The sequence below is a fragment of the Xiphophorus maculatus genome, chromosome 19 (genome assembly GCF_002775205.1).
Source record: "Xiphophorus maculatus strain JP 163 A chromosome 19, X_maculatus-5.0-male, whole genome shotgun sequence".
In the NCBI taxonomy this organism is placed as follows: domain Eukaryota; kingdom Metazoa; phylum Chordata; class Actinopteri; order Cyprinodontiformes; family Poeciliidae; genus Xiphophorus; species Xiphophorus maculatus.
Genome location: NC_036461.1, coordinates 9,446,855 through 9,472,133, shown reverse-complemented (window position 1 = coordinate 9,472,133; position 25,279 = coordinate 9,446,855). Strand labels below are relative to the sequence as shown.

Genomic DNA, 25,279 nt, shown 5'->3' with positions numbered 1-25,279 from the left:
TTTTTATGAGCCTGTGGAACACAGTCCTTCTTCTAAATGAGATATACATCCATGTGTTCGTTTTGCTGTATTGTTATTTCAGCTTTTGTTTAGCATGTAGCATGAGAAACATTGAGAAACTGTTTAGACTGCAAGTCTAAACCACAATAGGAACCACTAGACATACAGATGAAGGAAGAGGGAACTGGTAAAATGACACTAAAATTTTCATTTTAGACCTCTATGCAACAATGATATTGTTGGTAGACACATATTTTCTCTCTGCACACACCATCTTCACAGTGAAACATCATGCTGTGGGTTTGCTATTGTATGGTCTAAATCCAATCAAGAATTTGTAGCAATACATAAAAAAAAATTATGTTCACAGAGGTTCACCATCCAATATATAAAGTATGTTACCTTTCTGTCTTATTACAAACTCTAAATGTTAGAGGAAAATCAATGACATCTAATTGTTTATGGGGCACTCCCACATATCAGAATCATTTTTAGGACAAAAATATTGTTTCTGGGCATCATCAATAATAAGATTTACTGATGGAACAGGGCTTTAATGATTTTGGGGCACAACCAGGCGATGCTTGAGCTACACCTTCCTTTAGCTTAACAGTTATGCACTAATTGAAGTTAGTGGTTACAAATGTTAAGACATTCAAGGATCATAAACATGTTTGTATGTATGTATATGTATAGCACTGTATGTTGTGTAAATAGTGTTCACCATGATAAATTGTTGCATGTTGTTAAAGCTCAAGAGAAAAGAGCACATTCATAGTGGCAGCCTCACAATAAATGAACACGCTGTTTTGAAAGCTTTAATCACATACAAATATGCAGTTACTGCAACAATGGCTTAATGCTTCACTATGTTTAGAATCAGTTCCAAAGAAGTCTTACATGTGAAGAAAGAGAAGGATGCAGAGGAGTGATGGAGGTTTATGTTTTGTGTGGCTCTTTCACATAGTGGGCGTTCTCAGTGGGGATGAATAACACTCAAGCAGATTGTGAAAGAAATCAGCACAAGTGGCTCATATGATCAAAAACAGGCACAAGTGGCTATCTCAGGAGCCAATAAAGGACTTTCAGCTTATGCAACCGGAACCATTGGGCGCGGGGGTGCGTAAAAATCCCCCAGCAGGCATGCCAGACGCATAAACCGAGGAAGACGCCCAAGCGAGCAAGTTTGGAAACGTGAAATCGACAGTAGAGTTTACACCGCGCCGCCCACAGCCGGTCACTTAGCCGGAGTCGGATCCGTCGGAGTTGTTTGGAGCTCAGACAGATAGTCCGTGCGTAAAATCTACCAACCAGACGCAACAGTGGTGCCATGACATGCAGGACACCGCGCGCCAACTCCACGGCAAAGCCTCCTTGTCCGCACGGATGTACTATAGCACCGGAACGATCATTTCCTTCAAAAGTGACCGTAATCTGAAGTAGAGGATGGTGGGTTCGTCCATCCCTCTCCATCGGTTCAGCTGCGCCGAAGAACGATGCTGAGAAAATCAGCGGTGGGATTTTCTCAGACAGGTAAGATAACGATACAATCGGGCATGTTTGGTATAACAATAATGTTTCTATGCTTCTAGGTGTATGTGATTTTTACAGAAAGACATGAATCTGCACAAAAATTAATAAAGGAAATGTGAACATATTTAATTTTTGCTCAATACATTCAGTTCAGCACTTTTAAGTGAAGCTACGCGATGTCACGTAATTGTGGGGAAGTGGATATTTATAGTTGCGTGCATTTCGAGGAGAGGAGGAAAACTGCTGTGGTCAAACAAAAACAGGCATCATCAGTAATTCTGAAGTCGGAGCTCTCACTGAAGTGCACTTATTCCTGGATGTGTGATGTGGTTTTCCTTGTCTAATGCAGTGTGTAATGGAATCCCTTATCTGGACTGTGGCTCATCCTCAGAGGCGTGTGAGGATGGACACATTGTTGTAGATATTGATTCTGAGGCTTGTGTGTGTTTGTGTTTGTGTGACTGTAGGCTCAGATTCAGTTTACATTAGTCATGCATCTCCACAGCAAACAGCTGTGAAATCCAGTGTGGCAGCCTGAGCTTTGGCTTTCTTGGGGTCAGAGGTTTCAAAGGTCTCCTGCAGACCTGCAGGTCATCTCCGCCCCTCTACGTCTGTCTAATAAATCAAGCCTTGTACAGTTTTCTATTTTGTCAGAGGGACCTTCTTTTTCAGTTTTCAGATAATTCAGTGCAGCCGCCTCACTGGATGTGATCTAATTTTATTATTAATCAGACCATGAGAGATGGATTTGCTAGATTTAGGACGATCTGGCGCATTGGCGCTGCATTTGCTACACAAAACACAACATTTGCGTACTCAAATCAGGACATGCCCAGAATGCCCACCATCTTACTGACAGACTTGTTGCCTTAGTGACTGCCTTTTCTCACTCTTTTTGTTTTGTTCTCTAGATGTAATTCTGTTTTTAGTTCAGCATTTAAGGCTTTTTTTTTTGTTAGAGTTGCCCAGGATTGGGTTACGTGGCATGATTTGAATTTTAATCCTCAGTTTGTGGTTTCCAGAAATAGATTAAATGTTTCACAAATCCGAGACATATAATCTGTAATGATCTTAGAATTATCCAAGATTAGCAAGTTTTTATATTGCACTTATCAAAGCAAGTTAAATTCATCTGGGTCTTTGTTTTCCTCAAACATTATAAGAAAATGCTCCTTTTTTGTTTTCACTAATATGATCCAGAATGACTAATACGTTAAAATACCACTTTCATTTAACACCAATGGAAAGCTCAGAAGCCTCATTAGCAGCTAACGGTTAGTCACTTGAGGTATTCTCACAATGATTTTATTTTTTTGTCTTTCTGCCATCCATTTTCACTCGAAATCCTTAAAATAATCCTGTATAGACAATTTGAAAGTTGGGGTCAGAAACTCCTCCATTGCTGAATGTGTTAACATAATTCAATAACTACTTCCTTTCATAATACAAAATCAGAGTTTTAAACATAAATAAAAGTGTTAAGCTTAAAGCACAGACTTTCCTATTCTGGACTTATAACTATAGCTTAGATGTATTCACTAGCTGGCATCAACTGGAGAGTGTTTTGCAAAACAGATTTCACATTCACATGGCATCATTAAACTCAGGGTAAGTCTATTACCATGAGTTTAACAGCACCATGTGAAGGCAGAATCTGTTTACTGTATTGCATGCAGCAGATTATCTTTTGGTGTCTCCAATAGTCTAACAGCCAGTGTGAGACGGGAAGGGACGAGACTGAAAATGGAGTTCTGCTGTTTTAAAACACACCTAAAGACTTCACAGTGGTTTATATAAACACTACAGTAAGAAACTTTTAATTATCTTCCTGTCTGCAGTGGACTGAATCATTTATATGGGAGGTAGAGGTTGAAGGCTGCATCATCAATAATCTTCCAGATCAGTAGAATATTTCCTGATAAAGTAACTGTAAAGTTATGTAAAAATCACAAATGTGCTCTGAAATTGCTTATTCTCCATTAGCATATTTTCAACAATGTGTTTCAGTACTCAGAAACGTATTTCTTGTAATCTGACAAGAAAGTGCTACTACTGTATTTATTGTAAAAAAAAATGTATTCAACAAAACTGTAACTGACATTCCCCAGAAACACCATTTGGTCAGAAATGTTTCACACCCAGTAACTGTACAGAGTGAGGATGAAGTTTGATTGGAAGTTGAACTCACAAGTGAAACAGCAGAGAGATGAGACTTTAAAGTGCAAACTACCTTTATATCACGCCAAGTAGTGCAGACTTTGCAAGTGTGATTTGCACATGTTGGCTAGGTCTCTGCTAAGCCTATTTTTATTATGGGAACAGAAAGACAGTATTTGGTATTTTTTTCTGGTTCGATATCTGAGTTTTTTGTACAAGAATTCTGAACAATTTGAACAGTTTTATTAAACCAAAGATCATTTTCTCAGACATCTGACAGTAAACAGCTTATGTTGCTTCAACAGAAAGATAATTGGTGGCTCATAGCCTCCTACCTCAATTTGGCTTGTAAATAATCTGTGGTTTCTGTGTAATTAACCTCACACTGCAAACAAGATGATGATTGTTGGAGTTGTTTTAAGATAGTAGAGGTCATCTTTGGTATAGCGGTTAAGTCCAGCTTTTTGAACGAACTAACATGGATTTATGCTACATTAGGCTGCCAAGAGAGATTTAGCTTCTTTTAACAGAACAGAAAAAAATCCTGAATTGTCATTCAGGATTTAACCATTTTTTTCCTCATTTAACCCATGGGATTATGAGAATATCAGAAAGATAAATTGAATCACGAGATCAAATTCAGAAGCACTTGCCTCACATCCCCCCGTTTTCAGTAAAACCAAGCACGACACATTTGAAGGATATATTTTTCTGACATGTTTGTATGAAACTGTGGGCATGTGATGCAACAGTAGAACATACAGCAGATGGTGATTTCATGGCTCTGTCTGCTGCAAGCTTGTGAGAGGAATGTCAGTTGCCAATAAAATGAAACATTTCCTGCACTGAATTCCTTTAAAATACCTGAACCAGAATGTGTGGATTGAACTACCCTGCAACGCTGCGCCTAATTTAAAAAGAATGTCACAGTGAAAAGCTACTGTTTTTCTTAGAAACTATATTTGCTTGATATGTTTGTTTTGTTTTTCTTTTCACAGCTACAACACTGACAGAGATTATTTGGACTCCAAAGTTGAGATTTTAAAGCAGCCCATCAATCATGGAGAGCCTCAGCGAGCTTCAAAACCCCCTGCTGGACAAAACCAGCATGCATGCGGTTCAGAACGACTACCAGGGCTACCAGTGTGACTACTCAAATCAGCCATACCAGGACAGCCTGATCGATTATTACTACACTGGGACCAGCGGGAAGCACAAGACGCCCCAATTCTTGGACGCCACCTCTCTCCATCTGGCAGTGGAGGCTTTTTACAGGCCCAACTTCATCCTGTTCAAGGACGACGTCAGCCTTCACAGCAAGGACTCTAAAAACGAGAGCTTTGAGACCACTTTCACAGAGAGTAAAGATACTGTTTCATATGGAGTTTCCCCAGAAAACACTGTGGACATCACCCTGCAGGGAGAGAAGGACCTGAAGATCCAGACAGTGTCATACGAGGTGGAAGAGGAGCAGTGTCCTGAATATGAGGTCTGGGATTACACCAAAGAAAATCCTCTTTGCATCCTTACGAAGGTTTTCCTCATGTATTAGCTTGATTTGGTTATTATTTCAGTATTTACCGCAATCTAAATTAATCAAAAAACACGAAAATTAAAAAATGAAACATTTAAATCCACCTAAATGCAACCCAGTTCAGTCAAGTTATAATCAAACTCATTTCTGCGCAAAGTCAAAAGTCAAGTTCATTCGAGTGTAGTTAAAAACTTTTCAGTTCAGTAGAACCCATTCTATAACTCTAGCTTATAAAATTTAAAACCACACTTGAAACAGAAAGGGAGAAGTAGCAGGACCAAATTCAAGTCGGATGGACATCTGAGTCGGGGGCAGAGAAAAAAAATTGCCTAAAAGCATTTAGATTTGGAATAGCAAGGCATATAAAAAGAGGAATATCAACAAAGTTACTGCCAGCAACAATTTATATACAAACTAAAGACAGTATGGCTGAATGAGGAAAAAGACCCAGTGGCAGCCCAGCAGTCCAGGATAACTATAATGACTAACGTGATGAACCATGCTCCCCCAGGTTTGCATTTTTTATAACCAAAACCAAAAGTTTTACTTCAAATTTTAGAAGTGAAGATGGTGCCTCGCTTTAAAATCCAAACTGAGGCAAGTTCCTTAGAGAGTACGCTGATCAACAAAACCACTGCCTAAGGTTCTACTTTTTTAAACTAGAGTAAATCTTTGTATTTGAAAGTGAAAAGTGTTTTCTTTCCCACAGGATATTTATTATAGATATTTTAGATTGTCAAAGTTAATAGGTTGAGATCTCACCTGCTAATTGCCTTCATAACTTTCTCTCACATTCAATCATTTAAACTAATAAAGTATAACAGCTGTCCTAAACTTTTATATTTTTCACGTTGTCTTACATCATAACCACAAACTTTAATGTCTCTTACAGAGATTTTTATGTGAAAAACCAAGAAAAGTTGTGTAGAATTGTGAAGTGGAAGGATCAGACATGCTGGGAGACAATGGGATATCTTCTTGCTTTAAGGCAGTAGTACCACCAGCTGCAGTATACAAGCATACATGGTTTTAAATATATATTTTAACAAACAAAAAACTGAAAGTGTGGATTTTTGTCAATCTTCCCCGAGGCAGTAAAAGTCACCTTTTACTTCAATTACAACAACAAATCTTTGTAGTATTTCTCTCTTTGCTTGTACACGGAATGAAGTTTTGCCCAGTTCAATCATGTTGGGTGGAAATTGTTTGTGGGCATGAACTTTCAAGTCTTATCATATTTTCTCGGTTCAGATCTGGACTTTGACTTTTATGATTTTAACATATGAATATGCTTTGATTATTGTAGTTCTTACTATAAATTTAGACATGTGAACCTCTGCCTTGATCTGAAGTCTTGCAGCCATAAACAGTTTTTACTTAGTATTTATCACCTATTAACTCTGACTGACTTTCCTGTCTCTGCTGAAGGATAGCGTCCCCACAGCATGATGCTGCCACCACTTTGTCACACTGGTGATGCAGTGTTAGTTTTCGGTACATATCTTATTACTACATATGTTTTTGAGTGTTTGACAGGCTGATTATGATGCTGATTTGTTCTCAGTGATTAAAGATGATCTTTTATCCAGCACTGAATGACATCTTGTAAAAGAACATGAGTCATGGTGCACAGACTGCAGTAATACCTATTCAGTTTGCTATTCTTATGGAGTGCCGGCGTGATTTAATGTGATTAAAATTTCTCTCCAAATGGTCTACGTACTTAGGGTCCTAAAAAATTTATGCGGTATATAAGTCTGCTTTTGTTTTATTAATTTCAAAGAAAATTTCATATCTGACCTTATTAGTCCAGACTTTATTTTTTTTGTCTAAGGGCTATAACGGTTTTAAAAGAGAAGAGAAAGAGGAGCAAGGAGAGAAACTCTTTTCAGAAGTGTAGAAAATCTAATTTTAAGCAAGGACACTTATGAAATACCCAGGGCTCTGAGCTGGCAGAGGAAGAAGTATAGCACCCTAACCGAGCTGATGATCGCGCCAGCTCCTGTCACTCGGAGGCCTGGCAGATGGATAGAGACACTGCAGCAAGCTCCATTAATGCTATAAGTAATGTCCTGCTTTGAGGGAATTAGGCGGGACTCGGCTGATGCATGGCCCTCGTAGCAGGTGAGCCTCCAGCTGAAGTTTTTCTATTTCAATTCAAAAAGGGCAAATAAATCTGATGAATAGATGTTTGATGAAATGCTGGATTTCTAGCTGCATTACGAGCAGCTGTGTTTCTTTACTCGCCTCTCTGCTTGTGTACCTATGATTTATGTGTTTTATAAATCATGAAAGCAGACATATGCAGAGCTGCACCTGCAGTTTGCTGCTGTTGAGAAACAGCAGCAAACTGGAAGAGTTTCAAAGCTTTGAGAATAAAAATAGGAAATAAAATGAAAACTGTTCATATGTACATTTTTATTTACCTGGAGGTGAAGCCGTACTCTATAACAAAAGGGAAAACTTAACTGGCAGATGTTTGACATGTGTGTGACAGGGAAGAAATAAATTACAGGTACCACCGTAGCAAGACCTCTTCCACGATGCCGCTGTGACTGCCCCAGTCAGCAGGGTCTCTGTGTGTTGAGGCGACTGTCCCCTCCTGAGGCTAACGAGGCCCCGGAGAGAGCTGTGACAGGGTTGTTAGAGGCAGTGTGTCTCGGTGGAGCCTCCATCAGTTATCCAGACAGAGCAGACTGGGGAGGAGCAGCAAACCCAGCCGACAGGAGTCAGCATCAAAGAGACTGTCAGTTCGACTGAACACTCTGGTCACTCTGGACTGTTATCAAGTGTTGCCACAGAGATAACGGGAGATTACACGCGCTTGTAGTTTATATATGAGGTTATGACCAGATGCTGTTCTGATGGATACACCTGGCTATCCAGGTGGGCTGTGTTCATAAATCAAATAACAGGGAATTTCTTAATTTTATCTTGGCAAAGCATGTTATTTGTTTGTTAATCAAGTGCTTCCATCTCATAATTTTCTCAATATACAGGTGCATCTCAGTAATGAGAAAGGGATATATTAAGAGTTTATATATCTCTTGTTAATGTTGATTATATCTTACAACTAATGAAAACTCTGAAATATGGTTATAAAAAAATAGAAAATTATCTAAGACCAGTAGAAGGCTTTATAAACATCAATAATATTAATAATTAATATTAAGTTTACAGAGTGCTGAATCTATGAATATATATGGAAAGTTGAATGCAAGAAAAATATGTGGTTCAAGGAAAGGTGCACAAGCAACCCCAATCCTTGAGAGCATTATGAAGCAAAGGCACAGAATCCAAGTTGCTTAAGGTCCAGTGTTAGATTTTCACAGTCAGTGATCATTTGGGGAGTCAGGCCAGCTGCTCGTGTTAGTCCAAAGACAGATCAGCCATCTGTCGTTAAATGTAAGAGAACAAGCTTCATCAAAATTAAAATTTTCCTCTCACAGAAACCCTGGAACCAACCAACACTGCCAAAAATACCAGTATCTGGTGTAGTGGTCATGACATCTCTGCATTTGATTGGTCACCAAACTGGATATTCTAAAAAAGAAGACCACTAATAGCAACCTCGGTATTCTACAACAACCAACCCACAGCTTCATCGGCTGAAAACAAAATACCGACCTCACATTTCGTTCGTATGATATATTTTTCAATAAGTCAACTTTCTGTGTTGATAATTATTTTTTGTCTTGCTCTTGTGTATTTTCATCTTTTTGAAAAGATTTTTTTCTTTTCACCCAGCTTTCCAGTTATATGCTTGGATACAGCACTATGCAAAAAATCATCTTTAAGATTTACCTGTGTGGAGTATGAGTGACTGGTTGTTGGGCAGCAGTCTTCTCTGGGATCATGTTGGTCATAAAATGACCAGAATTCTGCATTACAAATATTTTTTATTGCTGTTTTGAAGAAATAACTAAAAAAAACCTATCTGAAATATTTTGAAATGTCTCCTCTATGTAACGAGACTGTAAATAATATTTACAAATTTCTAAAATATTCAAATGTATTGGGCTACACATACAAAGGGTTTTTTGGTAAATTGCTCTGATTACAAAAATGATGCTGTCTGTTTCAATCAGAAGACACAAGAGAAAATATACGACAAGCTTCACTTTACATGCCTCAATGCCTCTTCACTTCTTGCTTTCCAGACTTTAATTACCTGTAAAACGGTTGCTTGAAGTTCTGCCTCTTGCATTGATTATTATTTTTCTCTTTTTTTTTCTTCCCGTTTCATTCGATCCCTGAAGGCAGATAACACGCCTAACAAATGAAACCTGCTCTTTATGGAGGCTATTTATTTACAAAACCCTCCTCTCAGTCTCTGGTACAGCAGTAAGAAGTGTAGCATCCCCCTCTTAAAGGTCACTCACATGTCACACTGTTATTGTTGCTGCAGGCCTGATGGGCTCATGTCAGTCAGATCCCTCATTCATTAGCCCGCTCAGAGCCAGTGGCTTTGAATTTGAGCATCAAGGGACAGTATCTGCTGACTGCGGAACACGCCATGTTTTGTAAGACGTTTGGCACATTAGGGAAGGATTGTGGAGGTCTCTCAGGCTGGAGAAGCAATTTAGTACATAAATGACACTGTCGTCTCGCTGTTTCTTCTGTCACCTCGTGATGATGGAACAATCCGTTAATCCCGAGTTATCTGTCACTCTGCTCATGGGTGTTGACAGAAGCACCAAATCTGTTTCCGCTGACCGAACTCAGACTGTCATGGCTGGTTTTGGGAAACAAGGACAGAGACCCCGTCCTGAGGAAGGAGAGAAGGAGCGGGAAGCTCAAGAGTGGGAGGGTGTCTTGTCAAGAAACATCACTCTGAAGAAGTTCAAAGTACATCTGACTATTGCGTGTCAGTCTAACTTACTCATACATTTTGCAGGTGTCTCAGTCAAGATCAAAGCCTCATTTTCTTTTTACTTTTTTTTTGCCAACTCAAAATGTAAACTTGAAAGTATAATAAAATCTGATTACTGTTTTTATTGATCCTTGTAAATGTGCTGTTTTCCAGAGTGACAGCTCCAGTGATAGTGAAAGTGAGGACAACTTCATCGTGCTTCCCCCTCGGGACTACTTGGGCCTGGCCATCTTCTCTATGCTCTGCTGCTTCTGGCCACTGGGCATCATTGCCTTTTACTACTCTCACAAGGTAAAGGGTCCAGAGACCTCGAGCGGGTCATTAATTCTGATTGCACCACTCTTAAGGTCAGCGAGCACAAACTCTCAAACAAGTGTTTGCCGCAACCCATTTACCACCCTGTGACCCTGTTTGCAATTGTTTTGGATGATTGAGTACATAAATTCAGAAATGCACCAGGCAGAGAAAGCATTAATACAGATTTTTTTTTATTGCCTGTGAGCTTGGTATAAGCAGTGGGTTTCATATATTATGCTTATGTGTCAGTTTGGCCCCCTTCTTTGGTTATAAACAATATCTTAGATTGGTCTAGCCTTCATTATCTTTCAGTTCAAAAGGACCCAAAGCAAACCCAGTATATGTTCAGGTTTCTTAACATATACTGTGTGAAAATCAGAAAAAGTCACTTTTATTTCACCTAAAAGTATGAAATTTGACTTAAGCATTCTGGGAGTACAGGAAATTTGTTGTTTTTTTCTTTTTTTTTGACTTGATTAATCATCTAAAAGTATCAGTACATCTCTCTGTCCTTCCACCATCCATTTCTCTGACATCAGTCTGTAAGTATATTTGTCCATTTATCCTTCAGTCCCCCCTTTCCTTCCTTTTTAAAGAGACTGACTTCTGAAAATTGAGTCTGGAGAAGTTAGGAATTTTGATGTTATAAAGTATGGGTTTCCTGCATTTGGTCCTTTGCAACATCTTCTGCAGTTATTGGGAGAAAAAAAAAGAGAAATACCAGAGCTAAGAGTAATGCGTCAGAAGAATAAATAGAGGTCCTGCTTTTTTCCCCTCAATGACCAAAACAACCAAACACCACATTTGTCACTGTCAGAGGCATAATGACCTAATTGCCATGGTAACTAATGGCTCCCTGAGAGCATTTCTTGTTTTTTCTCTTTTAACTGTGGCTTAACACCTACTCATACACTCTGTGCTGATGAGTAACACAGCAGCTCATATCACTCTCTGCTTTGTTTTTTTAGACAGGCAAGGCCATTGCTAAGGGAGACTTCTCCAGAGCGGGGATGAGCTCCAGAAGAGCCCTGTTCCTGGCCGCCCTGTCCATTACGGTTGGAACAGGGATGTACGTGGGGGTGGTTGTTGCCCTCATAGCCTACCTGTCCAAACCTGGACATGTATAGCACTGGGCCCAACTGCTGGCGGGGTGAGATTAGTAGGAGGAGGCGGCATGAGAGGAGGGGAAAAGCTGGGCAGATCTCTGTTGCCTCTAATAAACCTGTGTGATGAAGAAAATGAAAACTGTATAGAGAAATATGTCTAAACCAGAGAGAGCAGAGGATGGAAATACTCCATGTGTGGATGGAGCATTACTTCAACCACATATTGATCCAAACTGAGTCTTTATTTCTGGTATGCAGCATTTCCACCAAAGGAATAAGAACAATAAACACGGTTTGAAAAAGAAAACTGTCTGAAAACTGAACTCAGAAAAAGCTACCCCTCTTTATCCTCTTAGACTTTCACAACAACTTAATGTGAACTTTAGAAAAGGTGTTTCATCTGTTTATCAGTGTCTTAGCAACTCTGTAAATAGATTTATTGTTACATGGTAATAAAGTCAGATTTTACGGGATTGTTTTTCTTTTCTTGGGGAATAGACCAGAAACGGATCACATCACAGAAAAAGTGAGAAGACGACACCAGGCAGAAAAGACATGATGGTAATTTGTGTCTGTTGTGTGCTGTACATTTAGTCAATAAATGCATTTGGCATGAATAATGAAACACCTTCCATGTCTCACCGTCACTTATTTTCACTAGAGCAGCTCTGCAGGTTTACGTCCTAGAAATGAAAAAGGGAGAGTTCCTAAAAGATGAATCCAGCTTATATTTTTCAACAAAATCTAAACAATTCTTTTAAGAGGGTTTTGTGATGCTCTTGGACTTTTCTTTTACAATAATCAAACTTGAAAAATTAGCAGAGAAAGAAGGCAGAAAGTTGTGCATGAAACTTTACTCTGGGTGGCTGCATCAGACACTAAGATATTTCAAGCGCTACCACAATTTAAGCAGCTTTTAGACAACCTGAAATGCCAAGTCTTTAATTGTAGTAAGTCTTAGTTTGATGAGAGGCTCCTCAACTCACTGTATCATGGCAGCTAAAAAAGCCTGTGAAGGTGCATTAGTGGGATTATTCAAGGAAAACCTCCAGTTAGAACATGTCAGGTGCTCAGCATCTATGCCCATGATGACTAGATAGACGCAAACATGTGTGAGTACATGCGTGGAGTAAACCTACAGAGTAATAAAAGTTGTAACCTTATCCAGAGATGTACCATTTCTCCCTTTGTGTTGAGGATTTTACTCTTGTTAATTATTAGAACTAATTTTCTTTCTTAGAAGAACAAGACACTTAAAATTCAGATCAAGACATTCTGAGCGATCATCAACTTATTTGATGGAGCATTTCTGTCCTGAGGGGAGTGATCTTTCCCCAAATAAAAGGGCCTTCATTCACTTTTAATGGCACAATGGTTCACTGAAAGGTTTGATGAATATGTTATGCCCCATATCTCCTGCATGTCATAAAAATTCTTAGCCTTTGCTAATGTTTGAAATTTTTAGACGTTTATAGATGGAGTGAACATCCATCTGACTGAATTAATCTTACCCTCATAAATCTAATTGTAATTTAATAACTTGAAGGTTTTTATTAACTATATTATTGTGGGTTTCCTGTCACCAAATCCAAACCTAAGTCAAAGACTTCAGGAGGGGAAATCTGAACGAACTCATTTTCATTTATATAGTTGAGCTTCAGGCAAATTGCACATTAAATATAAAAGAGTAGTGAAACTTTGGTGGTCAAAACACATATTGAAAAAAATGTCTTGAGCTTATTCTTCTATTCAAAAGTCTTCAAATGCCATGTACTCCTTCTCACTTTTCACATTTGTGAGTCAGTACTTTCTATTATTAACTTTAATTGCAGGGTAAATGCAGGTGTTTTGGGCTTTCTTTGAAAAACTATCAAGTTTCAACCCAGATTGTTGGTTGAACTTAGATCAGGAAATTTCTGGCACATTAGCAGACTTCGTTCTAAATCATTCCATTGGAGACCAGGCTGTATGTTTAGGGTTGTTTTCATGCTGGAAAGTGAACTCCCATCTCAGGACCAAGTGTTGTGCAACCACTACCAGGTTTTTCTTCAAAAATGCACTATGCTTTTCTCCATCAATCTCCATATTAATTCTGACCAGTTTTCCTGTTCACCGCCGAGGAAAAGTAAACTCCAGTAAGCATGGTATAATAACCACATTCAGAATGATTAAATAAAACCTAAAAACTATGATTTTCAATGGAAGAAACTACAGACTGATGGCCTGAGCTTCAAGCTTCTAATCAACTTGACGTTTTTCAAGCTGAGTAAAAGTCAGAAATTATTTATAAAATGAGTTATTATACTGCAACCCAAGGCTGACAAAAAGTATTCAAGAACTCTCTTGAAATACATTTCTTATTGTATTAGACAGCAGATGCTGAAAACCACTAAAGGACACAAGTCATGTGGTTTAATATTAGTGTTGGAACAGCCACAGACCAATATATTGGGTATTTGCTGTTGCATCTACACGCTTGTAACTGGCATGCCCCTTTATTGTCTTTTGGCATCACTCATTGCTGAGCCTCGAGGTGACTTTTGCTGCCAGCAGCGGAAACAAAGCAAGCTCTCAGAAGTCAGGATGTCAGAACAAAATGAAAGCAGCACTTTAGGACTCCAGCAACAGGGGAAAAGCTGTCATGCATTTCCAATTCTCTTGTTCCACCTGCTATCCAATCAAAGCATTCACCTCAGACGCTAGAATTTCCTAAACAACTCAGTGAGCCTTCAGTGTCCACTCAGTATTACCTAGGAAACAGCTCCTAGGTAGTTGAGAGAAAAACTCAATGTGACAAACAACTCCTATATAATAAAAAAATAAATATATAAGGGTACACTGAACTTCATTTGATATCAAAAAATAAAAATAAAAACTATGATGGAGATGGAGAGGTGGGAAAGAAAATGGTCTCCTAAATTTGTGTGTTTTCTCTTTTGTAGTGTTCCTCCAAGCAAAGCTCTAATGCACCAAATGTGGGTCGATAAGGGGGAGACGGGGGCGAAAGTGCCACTCTCATCAATGGGAGCTGTATGGGGTGCTGGAGTGGGCTCGCTCTGCAAGAAAGTGCATTGCCCCGCATGCGTTCTCTCTCCCTCGGTAGATAGGAAGCATCTCCCACGCTTGCTAGCACTCACAGCATCCATCGCTGGCTCAGACCACCAGAAGCAAACTGATTTTATTAGTCATCCACCCCCATGTGAACTAAAACCTTCCAAGAGGCAGCAGCAGGTTGAATATAAAATGTATATATTATAAATATATTATAAATATGTGTGCTTGTACAGTTTCAGTCCAAATAGCTTGGGTATTGTCTTGAAATCAGCATTACACCAAGTTTCTAAATGTATCACATTAATATAGAATGAGTAATACAGTAAATATGGCTTTCAACTGGAAAATCAAAAGGTATTTCACTTCAAAATAGCATAAACAAACATAAAGGATTTCCAGATTGTGTGATTGCCACATCTGCAAAAGATTTGTCATCTTCAGTTTTAAGCCTAAATTAGGGTTGGCATCCTAATACCAAAACATCAAAGTTGTCTGACCAAACAACATTGATGTTGTTGTTGGCAAAAAATTGATTAGATTTAAAACTCAACTTTTCTCTCAATTCTATGGATAAGCTTTGTATATGACAATTAGACTTCTACAGGAAATGTTTGTATTTGATAAGCATCTTATTGTATGTATTGCAGGTGTTTTGTGTATCTTGTTTATAAATTTGATATACTTTGTTTTTTTTTTAAATAAGACAGAAATGGGTGTTTTTGTCTTTTGATGGAAACACGTTGTGTTGTTTTGTCCATTACATGTACTACATCAATGAGCTTTGACTTGACTCATTGACTCTATTTCAGGTTGGACATTTGTTTTTCCTGAGTTCTAGACTTAAGTTTTTTTTTTTGTTTTTGCTAGATTACTCCACCATGAGATGACCTCTCTCCTTCCAGCATTAGGGTGGAAGGAGAAACTTAAAGATCACCTATAACATGGCAGATTGTCAAAAGATAAAATACTGCTTTATAGAAAAGTGAAGGAAAAATATCTGACGCGGAATGATGTCGGGTTCATACAGTTAGGGGATTGACTGAAATCAGAACTATAAGCTGAGTAGCCAGAATGGTAAGCATGAACAAAAGATTGAACACAGTTTCTCAGACTCTAATTTGAAGAGTAGATTGACCAAGAGAGATAAGAACGAATAACACATTTGCAATGAACCAAGAGCAAACAGAGAAATATTTAGTACATGTCATTAGAGAAAAGAATTACTGAAAGATCTCTTCATCCAGTTGGAAAGGTCATTAATCTTCTCAACCCACTTAGTAAATAAAAAAAAAAAAAAAAGAAATCTCACAAACTAAATAAAAGTATGAAAGATACTTTATAATGATGAACACCTTGAAACAACACCGACAAGAGTCAGGAATAGAACAGAAAAATGGGGGAAACACATAAAAGCTGAGAGCTGCATTAATAAAGAGCTTGATGCTTTTCATAGAACTGAAGGGCTCATTTAGATTTTTATCGCCACCGCAATAACATACTTGTCACTCTGCTCAAGGACAACTGACACGTGAACAATATCTGTGCTGTGGCTTTATGTTTTTGAAGTGGCTGCAATATTTACATTTTCTAAAACTATTTAAAGCTTCCCTTTTAAATCAGACTTTTAGTGAGATATTAAAAAAAAGGGGGGGGGGTAAGAAAAAGCATCCCGGTAATTTACATAATCTGGATTGCGAATGTTTATCTTGTAGAAGTAGATAAACCTCTCGTTGTGCGCCAGATCAAAACCTTATAATTTATTTGGCAGATTAAAGACTCTTGCATGCTGTTTGAAATTTATGCAGAGATATTTTTTTTTGAAGCAAGCTGATAAATTTTATGTATATTTGATTATCCCAGGGACACTTTCTAGGTCATCAGCAACATGAGTGATGTCTCTCTGGCAATAGATGGAACAAAGCTCGTGACTGCTGTCCTTTGAGATTTCAGCAGCTTGTTAAACAGACACTAAAAATGAAACTAGAAAAATTCCTGAAGAAGTTTTAATGGAGTCTGCAACTTTATGCATGCAGCCCAGCACCATAACAAAAGTCGTGCTTCTGATGAAGGCTTAAAATGAACCAATATACCTGAAACGTGTCCTTAGTAAACTATGAAAAAGAATTGCATATGGGGAATCCTGATATAGGCAAATATGCTGCCATTAGGGTTAGGGTTAGGGTTCACGTGTCAGGTTAAAATGTATCCAGAAGTCTTCAATTTAGTAAGAAAGTAGAGTCAAAAAGTTCGTAGTTGAATTTCAGCTGTTCTGATCAGCATCATCACAACCAAGAAACAGAAATCAAGTTCTGAAGACACTTAAAGCAGTGTTTGATTATTAAACAATATTCCAAGCAGACAATAAGTCCATGATAACTGGAGAAGTTAGTGTGTTCCACAACTCAGGTGGAAGAGTCTGACATGACAACTATTAGCTGACCTGCAAAACACCATGAGGGGAGAAAAACTAAAATGGGGAAGTGGGAGGGAGGGAGGCTGACAGCATCATGCTGGGTCAGGAACAAGGAAGCTGGTCAGAGCTTAATGAAGACTGGAGCGTACCAAAAACAAAACCTTAAAATGGACATAACATTCTTTCAAACCCTTCCTTTTCACATTTAAATCATTCAATTTTAGTCTATATAAAGTGGAACTGCTATACTTTGGTCTACATTCATTCTTATTGTAGCTCCATAGGCTTGCGTTTTACCACTGTTCTCAGGTGTTTCTGAGAGCAACTTGTTTTGGTGCAGTCTCTTTAAATTCAGTTCAGGCACTTAATACCCGCCCTCCTTCAGGTCACAGAGCATTCCACTCCACCCCATTCAGACATTTTTATAGTTTGAGAGCAAGCAAATGTACAATTATCTTTAAAATCCTAAATTAATTAAAATATGTCAACATTTTAAAATGCCTTTTAAAAATACAAATGATAGTTCACATTTATAATTACTAGTGCACTGAATTGGATCATGTGTTCCCCAGGACAAAAACAGCAGAAGCAATGCTGAAGTTTTGGTATACTAACACTGTTCAATATATACAGTACTGTTATGTCCTCAAAGAGCTAAGGGTTAGCACACAGCACTAACATAAGTGGAAGGTATGATGCCACCATTACCTAAACAATGACCAGGACGTCATATCAACACACAATAAATTCATGTCTAAAATAAAGTTTGTTGTCATTATATTGCAGCTTTGCAGATTTTTTTCCTTGCAAAATCTTTTTTTAAAACTATCACTTTTCTTTCATATCCAAAATTTGGCACTACTAAATTATGTTATTTTTTCAATGTCAATGAAATACTTGTGGCTGTATCAAGACAAAATATTAAAGACAAACAGGTATGACTACTTCTGCTAGACGCTGTATTCCTGAACATGAAGCACTTTTTGATAGCGTGTTTTGACACTGCTCCTCACCCCTGGGTTGTGGGAAATGATCTGAAAGCCTCTTTCATCACTGCTTGCATTCAGTGGGTTAAAGTCGGATTCCCACGAGGATTCCTGTGGCACTTTCCATAAATGAAGACATTCCCACAGCCACTCTCACCACAACAAATACCTGCATCCCTTTATGGTGACATAGCTTTCTTTATCCCTCCCTCTCCATTTTATTCTCCCCGTCATTCACATCACAGTAAAGCTCATCTTCGAAGCATTTCACACATACATGCTTATCTGCCCCACACCTTTGTTGCAACAACAAGACTCGCTCTTCTGTGGCGCCAGGCTTTTGCTAGGATACACTCTGCACAGATAAGGTCCTCCCAGCCTCATCTTCTGGCCTGTGGCTTCACTTATCATTCTTTAGCAACAAGGGAGCACCGTCTTTCTGTTCATGTTTCACTTCTCTTGATAACAAACTGGTCTTTTTTTTTAATTATTACTCCTGGGCTCCCAGCACTGTTTCAAATCTAGTCTTATGCCAACAGCAGACGCCTTTAACGCAGCAGAAAGATAAGACCCAGTGAGATGTGATGGTTTTTAATTGCAGTACCTGACACTTCCCAGAGATGAGTGATGCAATTTCTGAAGAAATATGAAACAGGAAGCAATTAAGGTTGGTATTATAGTGTTAACGTAAACACTCACACATATTGCTGGAGCAGGCATGCATGCCTGCAGATGGCCTGCTGAGTGGACAGCTGCTGGGGCCATGCCACACATCATAAATCTCTCCAGGACATGTTGTCAGGTACAACTTTAAGAGATAACTGGTGCATTACGAGCAGGCTGCAACGGTAAGGACCGGTCTGAAACAGATTAGCTCCCACCATCATGTGATTTTAATCAACCAAATGCCTTCAGTGTTGGTAAAAAATATATATTTATAATTTTCCCCTATTTCATCTGTTTTTGCTTTTATTTCACACATCATTGTTTTGACTTCAACAACTTTCAGTTATCAGAAAAAAGATAACCTGAGAAAATACAAAAACCCGTTTTCAGTTACTGGTTTCATTTCATAGGGTAAAAGCTATTCAAATCAAATGGGCCTATATAAAAACATAATTGTTTCATTATACACATTTGCTGGAAATGACTGCAATCAAGCATTGGTGTTAACTGGCAATGAATGTTTTACGTCGCTCTCTCTTTGCAGATTTATGATCCTCTCTGCAGATTTATTTTTAATTCAGTTTTTCAAGCAAACTAATTGACTAAATTAAATCTCTGAAAAAAAATCTTTTTATACATTTACATTCAACTTTAAAAACTTTAGTTCAGAGCTAAATACTTATATAAATACAGCCCAAGTCTTCTCCCCAGTTAGGCTGGTTGAACACCTTTCCTTGTGAGCCCAGCTCATTGGTACGCTTCCATGGCAACACATGACCCAGATGACCTCAAAGAGAAGGAGCAAGGGTTGAGGAAACATCTTAAATTTAAATGATTAAACTTATCATTTATCAAATTCTTCCCCAAGTAGATCAACACATATCTTTTGTCTCAAGACATTTTCCTTCAGGATTGTTTTCTTCAGAACTTCAATGAAAATCAACAAACAATCCGTCAATTACAGCAAGTCATTCAGGTCCTGATGCAAATTGTTGCTATGGTTACTGTTGATAAACTGATGAATAAAATTTTATACCAAATCCAACTGTGTCATCTTTGTCTTGCTTGTAAAACTGTTTTGTTGTTTTTGGTAAATGTGAGACAAGCCCATGTCTTCTTTTTGGTTAAAAGAGGTTTTCACTTTCCAACTTTCTCAGTGATGGCACTTTGCTCAGTCTCTTTGCTATTGTTGGATCATGAAATTTAACTGAAGTGAGTGAGACCTGAAGTGCTGTAGCTGTAGCTCCTGGCTCTTCTGTGACCTCTGAAATGAGTCACTGATGAGTTCTTGGAGTAATTTGGTCGGCTGGCCACTCCTGGGGAGGTTCACTACTGTTCCATGTTTTCTCCATTTGGGGATAATGGCTCTCACAGTGAGTCCTAAAGCTGTACAAATGGGTTTTTTTTTTACTATTTCCAGACTGATAGATGCAAGTGACTTTGCCTCTTATCTGTCCTTGAATTCCTTTAGATCAGGACATGATGTGTTGCTTTACTGAAATATTTTACCCTAATTGATATTGCCAGACATGTTTCTCATTATTTTACAGGTCAGGCATTAATCAGACCTGAGTAACCAGGTAAAATAAAAAAATGTGGTTAATTGACACCATTTTATGATTGAAGAAATTCTACAAGGATTTCCTTCTACAAAGGACCAGGCTGCTTTGAATATTCTTTTTCTTTAAAAATAAGAAATCCTCACAACTCATTTTCACAGTGTGGGACAAAAATACAGAAGAAACCTGTGAAGAGGCAGATACTTTCACACAGCTCTGTGTATGAAAAGCACAAAGATATTCTCAGTAGTTGCAGGTTTTAAATAAACGAATAACATTTTCAGATATTTAATATTAGGACTGATCAACTAAAAAACTTTGCAAATGCCAACAGGTCAGCAGGTGAGCAAAAAAAGTCCAGAATTATAGATTTTAAGAAATTTGTTCACATTTTTGGATTTTGGAAAAAGAGTGATGTAGAGTTAAAGTCTGATCATTCAGGTCTACATGCAACCTGGTTAAACAGTATTCTCATCAAGAGCAGTAGTTGAGTAAGAAAAGATTATAGAGTATCGATCAGCAGATCATGTCTGCTCTACAACTTGGGAAACAGCCAAATTTTCAAACTTGATGTGATCAGTGTCCCGCTGCAAAATCTCGTTCCAGTTGCATTTTTTTTTATCATCATAGTTTACCTGATTTATGCCACATGTGGAATTGAGGAACAGTTTTCATTTCACATCTAACCAACATTCACAAGGCTTTTGTTTTCAGAGGCTTACAAACAAAAAAACAACAACAACACTGCCACCATGTGGCTGCAATCGTGAAGTGTCGGTTGATAGTAGGAAGCAAAGCCAGTCTCTGTTTCACATTTAGAAATGTGAGGAAAATATTCATCAATATTTCATCAATAACAGTTAATAACAAAGCTGCCATCCCTTTTATGCATAATGATACATCAGAGGTGTCAAATTAATTTGCATTTTAGGCCACATTAAGATCATGAATGTCCTCAAATATTCAGTTGTAGCAGAATATATTGATAAACCCATTAAACTAACAAATTGATGAAATAAAGCTTTCTCTCCATAAAAAGAATAATTTTAAAATTAAGTATTATTTAACTTCCTTTCAAATTAATGTAGTTTGGCATTATGCAAATAAAAATGAATTTTAATTGACAGATAAAAGCTCAAGTGTAATTGACATTCTATTTCAGAGACAAATGGCTATGGTGAATCAGATTTGATCCATGTGTATATGCACTTATTAGTGTGTGTAGACAGTAATCTGCACATAATGTAAACAAACGTGATCTAATTGTTGATGTTTTGATGGTTTCATGTAAAAATCCTTACTGTATGCCCCAGCACAATAAGAAAGTGATACACTAAACTTGAACTAGAAAATAATCCTCAAATTGTTAATAAGTGATGTATTTATATTGTACATATAAACCTGGCAGCTACGATAATTAATAAAACAACATGATGTTATTCTGATAGTAATGGGATCATCAGTATGCTGTTCTCTGGCTAAATTTAGGCAGAATTCAAAACTGATGAATGCAAACGAGAGAAAACGTTTCGCTTGATACAAAAAAGGGGACTTAAAGTAACCTGTAGTTTGTGGAGAATATCTGTTAAAGCTTTCTTGATCTAAATTAGTTCAAGTTCAATCAGAATGAAGAAATATCACTTCTGAACATACCTTTGTAAGTCTTGCCACAAATCACGCAATGCGTTTAAGTCTGAACTCTGACTAGGCCACTCCATCACATGAAATCCTTTCATGTAAACTGTCCTCTTACTGTTCCAACTGCATGTTAAAACTTGCTGGAAAGTGAACCAACCCACTTATAGGTCTTTTACAACTTCCTTCCAGAACCTGCCTGTATTGAGCTCCATCCACCTCCTCATCAGGTCAACAAAAGCATCTCCACAGCAAGCTGCTCGTGAAGAGGCTGTAGTCAGGGTGATGTGATGAGTTACCTTTTGCTACAGCAGAGTTTCATATGCAAGACAAACATTTTATCTGACCAAAGCGTTTTCTGCCACATTCTTCTCTTTTCTCTGCATGTTAGTTTTGGTAGATACCTAATGTCTTGTTAGGTTTACAGTTGTGTCATACACATTGAATCCATGAATATAACACAACTAAAAAGACAAAGCCTAAAGTAGTTCAGTCACTGAGCGAATAGATTTCTTACCTAATTCAGCTTTAAACCTCTCCACCTCTTTAAATGTGACCGGTCTGGTGTGATCCTTGGTTTCCATGATGCTGCATCTTCAAGGATGGCAGACTGTGCTGCTGTTTTTGTTTGAGGAGCCAAATGCAGGCAAAAGACAGGTTGAGTAAAAAATAATGAAAGTAAAAAAGAAATCTCTGTAGTCCAATTTAAAAAATGTGAAACAAACCTGAGAAAACTGAGTTCAGAGACAGATAGGTGAAAACAAATGGGAACCGGTGAAGACAGCCTGAACCAGAGGGGAGCCATTACAGAGCTAATTAGTGGAACCAGATACAGGTGGGAGACTAATCAACAGAGAGAGAACAGCTGGAGATCAAAATAAATAACAGAAACTAAACAGACAGAAATGCAGAACACAGATAATGTTCTCAAACAAATCTCTGAACGATGGACTCTATTACTAACCACGAGATAACTTGATGCAGGTAATTTTATTTAGGAGTATTGGTGTAAAGTCGGACTAATAAAAATGTAATAAATTAATTCAACTTTGGAAAGATAGAAAAGGAAAGCAAATCCATACAATAAATATGCATAAAACCTGATTATGCAAAGATATTAGCTGTCATGAAACACTAGCAGTGACTGAAGCACAATAAAAAAGCAAACACAGCAGATAATAAAACAGCTGCACACACACACTTCATCTACCAGGTATTGTAATAGAGTTAAAATGTGTGCTTTTAATAGCTTGCAATTTTTCTCTTGAAGTTTCATAAAATGTTTTACTTCCAGAGACACCACACAGGGGTATCACCACACCCTGTCTCTGTCTTGCCTTCTTCAAATTTCAGACATTTAAGGTTGAAAAATATCCTTCCAATTGTTCTGTTCCTCAGATTCTTCATCAAATTCTGGAATAAACTGCAACTGGAATTGTTCCAAAAGTGTTTAGGCGCTTTTGCAGATCCTCTAGTGTTTCTATGTTCTTTTAGGGGGAAAAAGACTTCATCTATATATGCAAACCTTGATGGGGAAGAATATATGTTTATCTTCAAAATCTGTTTTGAGAAATGTTCAGTTTTAGAAGATGATCACTTGTACGTGGCCAGATACTGTAGATATTACCAGGATCACGTAAAGTCATTTAAAGACTTTCTCTAAACCTCTATGCAATTTAAAAGGGAAATATGTTTTAGTCTATCCACAGATCATGTATTTTGTGTCTGCAAAACACACATCATATTTAAAAGGTATAAAAACAATACACAAAGTCCATTGAAAGTACAAATTACAAATTACTCACAAGTAATCAAATTATCTGAAATCCAGATGGCTCCTAATTTTGTTTTTCTCAAAGTCTTTGTCTTAAATTAATGGGGTTATCAGTGGAAATAGGTGCAGAAAAATTTATTTAGTTGTAGTAATAAATTTGTGCAGCAGGGGGCAGAACAAAACCATATTTCCACATCAGGGGCTTCTAGCTGATTTCAAATGTGGAGCTAAAAAAAGACTTCCAATTATTATCTGAATATGGCTGTCAATGCACCCATATTTCTCAAAATAAACAAAATATTAATAATGCATTAGACGAAATCTTTCCCTAAAGCTCATCAGTCACTTTGCACAGATTGAGATAATCTTAGGGTGGTCTTGAAGCTGCAGACTGCCGATCAGGAGGGATATTGTGAATTACCTCCTCATCATATACAGTATAAACAGCTTGATCTTCTGCAAATCTGATCTATCATAGCATTCAATTCCACTTTCAAAGGATTAAATAGCTCTTTTGCACTTTTAGGAGTTTAATCCTTGCTCTGCATATGTCTTGGTCCCAGTGAGGGTATACTTGATTTCTCCCCTCTGTGTGCTGTCTGTTTCCACCTTCAGATTATTTCCTTGTAATTCTTGTGAAAGCTAAAGCTTAAATACCTAGAGTGCTTCAGTAAAGCGTTTTATAGTTTTTCATCGTACTTGCATGTTCAGAACCATCAAATAAATATTGATATCAACGTAAACTTAAGTTTAAATGAGAATTTAATTTCTTAAGGGAGGACAGAAGACAGAATCAGAACAAAGTCATTGAGCTCATGATAATGTTCTCAAACAAATCTTTCTCTGAAAGATGCACTCTATTGCTAACCATGAGACAACTAGTTGCAGTGGATTTTAAATAACCACTGCAATTATTAATTATTTTAACAATCCCCTTGGTTAAAAATAATTGCTCCTTAATTAGCCCTTGTAACTAGTTGTGCCACCCTTGGAGGCGATGACTTCTACCAATTGGAATTTGAAATTCTTTCCAAACATCACAGTGAAAAAATAAATATGCGATTTTCTTTTCAAAATTGTTTAAGTCAGTCACACTGATGGATTTTTAAGCATGGAAGTCCTGTTTAAGGTCAAACCATGGAAACTCAACTGGATTTTAGCAAGTCCAGCCTCTGACTAGAATATTTCAAAACCTTGTGTTTTTTTGAGATTCTGCTTTTGATCGTCGTCCCATTGCACAACCCAAATGGGTTTGCTCTAGAGGTCATGAACAGATAAACATTCAAGTTTAGAATTTTCTGGTTCAGAACAAAACTCCCAATTCCATCAATTAAGGCAATTCATCCAGGTTCCCTAGCAACAAAGCTCCCCTAGACCATCACACAATATCCTTTTTCTGAAAAGATGCATTAGTTTTTCTTACAGAGTCAATCGTCTTGGCTCTATGTGTGTCATGTCTTTTTCCCATGCACTTCCAGAGAAGTGCATTTCTCTGGTACACATACATTCAACCACACTGACCTACCATCATCTACAACCAGAGCTCTGCTGACAACGATCATGCTTATAATATACAAACAATGAGACAAGATGAGATGGGGTGCAGAGAGATCAGAGGAGACGAGATACGACAAAATAAAATTAGATGTAATGAGATGAGATCATGAGAAAGGATTAAAGTGAGACTAGATG

The 25,279-nt window shown here is 37.8% G+C and overlaps 1 protein-coding gene across 1 annotated transcript; it reads left to right on the top strand.

The window, feature by feature from the left end:
- The first annotated feature begins 1,022 nt into the window (after positions 1-1,022).
- Positions 1,023-12,129, top strand: syndig1l (synapse differentiation inducing 1 like). Its single transcript, XM_005797680.2, has 4 exons — positions 1,023-1,533; positions 4,689-5,179; positions 10,251-10,388; positions 11,363-12,129. The coding sequence occupies exons 2-4, from the start codon at positions 4,751-4,753 to the stop codon at positions 11,519-11,521; spliced, it is 726 nt and encodes a 241-aa protein (XP_005797737.1). The 5' UTR covers positions 1,023-1,533; positions 4,689-4,750; the 3' UTR covers positions 11,522-12,129.
- Positions 12,130-25,279: the final 13,150 nt, after the last annotated feature.

Coding starts and splice junctions, on each gene's coding strand:
- syndig1l (XM_005797680.2), top strand. CDS start 4,751: ATGGAGAGCCTCAGCGAGCTTCAAAACCCCCTGCTGGACAAAACCAGC. Junction 5,180..10,250: donor AGCAGTGTCCTGAATATGAG/GTCTGGGATTAC, acceptor GCTGTTTTCCAG/AGTGACAGCTCCAGTGATAG. Junction 10,389..11,362: donor CCTTTTACTACTCTCACAAG/GTAAAGGGTCCA, acceptor TTGTTTTTTTAG/ACAGGCAAGGCCATTGCTAA.